This window comes from Odontesthes bonariensis, chromosome 12 (genome assembly GCF_027942865.1).
Source record: "Odontesthes bonariensis isolate fOdoBon6 chromosome 12, fOdoBon6.hap1, whole genome shotgun sequence".
In the NCBI taxonomy this organism is placed as follows: Eukaryota; Metazoa; Chordata; class Actinopteri; order Atheriniformes; family Atherinopsidae; genus Odontesthes; species Odontesthes bonariensis.
Genome location: NC_134517.1, coordinates 30,822,778 through 30,828,777, shown reverse-complemented (window position 1 = coordinate 30,828,777; position 6,000 = coordinate 30,822,778). Strand labels below are relative to the sequence as shown.

Here is a 6,000-nt window from a genome sequence, read left to right as displayed (position 1 = left end):
TTAACTGGGAGTCCTTTTGCGAACAGTTAGCCGTGTAAAAATCCCTGTTTTGATCTGCGGTAGATTGAATCCATAAACTAGAGGGTTAATGATGGGGGGAATGATTAAAAACTCCAGAGACAAAAAAACTATGAAAACTGCATCAATTTCATCAGCTTCAAGACGACTCAGTGAAAGCTCGCAGAACACAGACAAAGAAAAGTTCACAAATGTCACCAGGTGGGGCAGGCAGGTTCGCAATGCCTTTCCTCTGAATTCAGACGAGCTTTTTCTGCAGATGTGCAGAATCCGCAGGTAGGTGTACAAGACAAAAAACAAAGGGACAAAGAAAGTTGTTATTGCACCAACCATACCCGCTATGTTGTTCACACTCGTATCCACACAGGAGAGCTGAACCACTGGCCAATTTGTACAGAAAAGTCTGTTGAGTTTATTCCCACATAAAGGCAAGTTAACAGTGAGGGAAAGACAATATCCAAGTACAACTACAGGGTACATTTCTGCAAAAATTATTAAACACATCACCATCTTAAAAGTCATTTTACTGTGATAGTGTAAAGGCTGGCAAATGGATACAAATCTATCATAGGCCATGATGCAGAGAATAGTCATTTCACATGATGCATACATGTAAATAACAAACATCTGAGTGAAGCAAAATGGACGTGATATTAAATGAGTGTCAGACAGAATGTCCATTAGAAGCCTGGGGAAGAGGCCGGCTGAGCCGTACAGAGAATTAAAAGACAGGCAGCAGATGAAAACATACATGGGCTGATGCAGGGACTTCTCCAGGCAGACTGTCAAAATAATCACAACATTAAAACAGATTATAGTCACGTAAATAAGCAGGCACAGACCAAAGAAAAGATACCGGAGGAGTCCAAAGTCTGTAAATAGTGTTAAGTGAAAATAATAAGAGTTCAGGCTGCTGTTATTCTCCATTTCAGCACAAAAGCAGAGCTGGAAGAACAGAAGTGAGAGAGGTGGAGGACAAAGAAGGTGAGAGAAACAAGTTAAATGAGGACAAAATTGTAAACAGGTGATAAAAATTTGGTGACATAAGGGTATCCATTTAAGCTGCAAATGCTCCACATTTCAAACAAACACATCTGACAGTATTTAGAATACCGTAGTAACATTAAATAATTATAGAAGAAATATTCAAAAAGGACACTTGGGTGGAGGAAAGCTGCATGTAATAAATGAACAAGCAACCTCACATTTCTCATTGAGAGATTTCAATGTTTCTGTGTAATAAACAATCTCTCAGTCCAATGAATAATGAAGAAATTAAAGTGGATTTTAAGGCTGGCCAATGACCAAGTTGTAAAATCCAATAGTGACATATACTAAATTAAACAACTTTGAAAAAACAGCACATGTATCAGCCAAGAAAACACACAAAATCTCTGGTCTGTTACAGTAATAAAGACATAAACACATGCTGGCATCAGGCTCTGCATCAGTGTATCTACAGTGAGCTCCTGGAGAAATGCACAGCCCTCTCCTCTTATTATCCAACTTTGAACATGTTCTGCTGTTCCACTGAGAACGGTCACATGGGCCAGAAGAGTCTGAAGCAATATGTGCTCTAATTATCACCAGTATCTGACAGCAGTTTGTTATTCTGTAATCTGGTGTCATGCATTAGTATCACATTACTAACAAATCTGAATGTGGTACAGGCATGCAGCAATGATCTGTATGTGAATAAAACATAAAAAAATATGCTACTGTTAACTTTGATAACATGTGAAAATGTTTATCATTATATCTTTACCATTTACCATCAAAAAAATCCATCCCTTTTCTTATATCCGCTTAATCCCACTCATCCGGGCAAAGGAAGACATCATCCAAATTTGTGTATCGTCATTGAGGGTCTTGTGAGTTGTTCTTTGTCTGGTACCTCATCTGGGATCTGTTTGCCTTGGGTGACCCTACCAGGGGCCCCGAGCAACATAGCTCAGACTCATTGGGGCCCGCAAACCCCCCCACCACGATAAGGTGACATGGGAGTATGTCCATCAATTATGTTGATCAAAGTCAATGTGGTTTCTTTTAATGAAAGCTTGAATATTTTATGTTGTTCAGGTGATGTTGAGTAAAGAGTGACAAAGTATTAAAGGTAATCAAACGGATGATTGGAGCCTCTTCCATTTATCCAACTGTCTCAAGTAAGCCCTCAAGTCATACAGCTCTCGTCCATCTAACACAACTGTTTCCCAGGTTGACCTGACACTAGTCCTCACTGAATATCATGATCTTGGTACAGTTTTTAGTAAAGATAAAGCACTATCCTTACCCCTTCACCGCCCATATGACTGCACCATAGCCATCGTATCCGGAGCACATTACCTACTAGAAAATTCCACAATCTGTCACGCCCTGAAAGCGAGTTACTGGAGACCTACATCTGTGACTCTGTCATGGCTGGAATAATTAGGCCGTCATCTTCCCCTGTTGGAGCAAGATTTTTCTCTGTTCAAAAGAATGATAAGTCTCTGCGACCCTGTATAGACTTTCGAGGATTAAGTCAGATCACCGTGAGAAATAAGTATCTCTTGCAACTCATAACCTCAGCTTTTGAACTCATTTAGGGCACAACCATCTTTTCCAAGCTCGATATCTGCAATCCTTATCACCTGGTACGAGTTTGGGAAGGTGATGAATGGAAGACAGGCTTGAATACACCACAAGGACACTTTAAGTATCTTGTCATTTCTTTCGGCCTCACTAATGCATCTGCAGTGTTTCAAGCACAAACTAGTTATGTACTGAGGGATTACCTTAATCAATTTGTTTTTGTGTACCTGGATGACATCCTTCTGTTCTTCAAATCCCCAGCTGAACACAGCTTACATGTCCGTCGGGTTCTCCAAAGGCTTCTGGAGAACCGCCTCTTTGTGAAAGCCGAAAAGTGTGAGTTCCACGTCCCATCAGTTTTCTTCCTCGGCTACATCTTCCAGGGCGGGCAGGTGAAGACAGATCTAGAGAAAATAAATGCAGTGGCTGAGTGGCCCACTCCCACTAATCGTAAGATTCTGAGGTTTTGCAAATTTCTATAAAGCTTATCACCCAAGCACTGGTCCTGCTGACCGCCGTTTTGTTCCCACCTCTTCTCGCTCCACTGTCATCCACAGGACCCATACTGCCAGGCTTGCATGCCACCCCGGGATTCATGGAACTACCAACCTCCTTCAACGCTATTTTTGGTGGCTCTCCCTTGAAACCAACACTAGGGAATACATGAATACTTGCACCTAACTCTTACCCTCCATCGCCCTCCTTCTGGCCTATTGCAGCCTCTGGAGGTACCTGGTTGCCCCTGGTCACACATCTTGTTGGATTTCAATACAGGACAACCTCCCTTCCAAAGTAAAACCACCATTCTCACCATCTTAGATCGCTTTTCCAAGGCTGCTTCATTTAATTCCCCTTGATAAACTTTCCTCTTCTTCTGAAACATCAGACCTGTTGATGAACCATGTTTTTTGCCTCCATGGAAACCCCTCTGAGGTGGTGTCCAACTGGGGACCCCAGTTCGTCTCTCATGTTTGGCAAACCTTCTGTGCTGCTCTGGGTGCTAAGGTTTCCCTGAGTTCTGGTTATCACCTCCAGTCTAACGGACAAACTGAACGTCTTAACCAGGAGCTTGAGGCCGCCTTCCGCTGTGTATCCTCTAACAACCCTTCTTCTCTGAGTAAACAATTACCCTGGGTCGAATACGCTCACAATACCCTCACATCCTCTGCCACAGGACTGTCATCTTTCGAGGCATCACTAGGATATCAACCTCCTCTGTTCCCCGAAGAAGAGAGAGATTTGGAGGTTCCCTCTGTTCAGCACCATCTTGAATGGGCTCAGCGCATTTGGACTCAAGGGCCGTGTAAACTCTCGCAGCAGTGTGTCGCAGTGAGCTTGTCGCAGACATGACGCAGTTATTTTTGATTTATGCCCACTTTTGAAGCGCGGTCTGCGCTATGTTAATCCCCCGCCACAACGTAAGAGGGACAATTACGAACAAGCTAGGATTGTGGGTGTGGTGGGTGACGTGTTTCTCTTCCGGTTACGGAGGTCATTCAACAACAATGGCGACTGGACGAATGCACACTTTGATTGAGATGCAGCTGATCGATCTAGAAATAGAAGAAATTTTGCTACAACTGGAGCTGGCAGAGAGGCGAAAGAATCGTCACGGTTAGCGTCACCATCAGCCGGTTAGCAAACCGGAAATAAGCATAGTGTAGAGCGGATGTAGAGTTGAACAATCAGAGGCCTCCTTTCTCTCCTCCCTGCGGCGATATCTGCGGCACTGTCTGCGGTGAGACAAATTTGGGGAGGTGCACCAGATTGTCTGCGTAATGGGGGGGGGGGGGGGGGGGGGGCTGTCTGCGTTAACTGCGACACACACGCAGACGACCTGGTTTCCAACCATAAATCAGCCTTCAGACCCCGGGAGGCTATAGTATGCCCTGTGGAACACAATCACCGTCTGATGGATCGTCATCAGGTTCTTGCAACTCTGTACACTCCTGGTCAACGGGTTTGGTTGGGGACCAAGAACATATCTCTGTAATTCACCTCCAAGAACCTGGCTTCCAAATTCATCGGTCACTTCGAGGCATACTCAGTCAATAACCCTTCCGCCTTTCGACTTAAGCTCCCTCCTTCCATGCACATCCATCCCACGTTCCATAAGTTACTAATCAAATCTATGTCTTCCATGAATTAGCAAACTAATTTGAATCATTGCCCTATCGTGGAAATATCTCCTAACCCTCTCCTTCCACCTGCAGAGTTCTTGCCCAACCTTGATTCAGCCTTCGGCTCTCCACTCACTTTGTGTCCAAATAATTCCTTTTACCTTGATTCACTATCTGCGCTTGAGTCCGTACTTCCAGACAGGACACTTTTTCTCTATTTGTTGGGGTTGTCTAATTTTTTGTTTTTTGGAAGAACATTTCCATCGAAATGTGCATGCCCACATACACACCACTAGCACGAGTAAAAATGACACAAATCTAACAACTTTGCTCTCATCTAGTGGTCAATCAGCAAGCTCTAGTGCAGCGGTTTAATTTCAGACCAAACACTCACTGTATCAAGGGATTGGCTGATACAGTGAGTGATACAGTGAGTGTTTGAGAGATTGGCTGACACAACTATACTGCAGTGTCCCTGAACCACTGGAATGTCCTGTACGTCTCTGGTAGGTTGGTTTGGATTGATCACCTTGAGGAAAGCAGGTGATGCTTCCAATCAGCAGGCAAGAAATCCACAACACCAGTGACCCGATCTCCTGGAGAAGCGGTAGATAATGGATGGATGGATGGACACTCACTGAAACATGGTTATGAATGAATAGCTTTCTTGAGGTAGTGAGTAAAATTAAGAATAAAACTGAGAAAAAAAGATGCTTTTTTTCTCAGTTTTATTAATTATCATCCCAATACTTATTTGAGCAGCCTGAGCGAAGTTTGTACACAATTCACTCAACTGACCATTCCTAAATTTGGATATTTCAAATATTATTTCTGAAGTAGCAGCAACATAATATCAGAACATGAATACATGATAGATTATGTTGGAGGAGGGACTATTTGAAAGAAATAATTCATTTCATAACAAAGTGCATATATTCTGTACACTGTTTTTTTGTCAATGGTGTGTGTGAACTACCTAATTCACTATTTTAGTTTTCTGTTTCAGTTTATTGTTGTATTTCTAATAATTTTTCTATTTTCATTTGTATATTCGTATTGTTTGTATTTCTGTTAGCAATTTTACTATTCTTTTGAAATTCCAATGGAGCCCCATGACAGAGCATTTTTTTTCCAAGGGATCATACCCAGTTATATGTCTGTTTCTGAATAAGGTAAGTTTCTGAAAGCAGTGATGCACAGAAAAGTGCGTTCTATATCAAATATTCTTAAATTCTATGTTGTGCAAAGGCCAAATTTTTCACCATATGTGAGAGTCTGTGTATTTGCGCCC

At 42.6% G+C, this 6,000-nt stretch overlaps 1 protein-coding gene across 1 annotated transcript; it reads right to left on the bottom strand.

The window, feature by feature from the left end:
* LOC142396028 (olfactory receptor 10A3-like) lies at positions 1-945 on the bottom strand. The gene has a single exon (XM_075478571.1). It carries the CDS (start codon positions 943-945, stop codon positions 1-3), a length of 945 nt encoding a protein of 314 aa, XP_075334686.1.
* Positions 946-6,000: the final 5,055 nt, after the last annotated feature.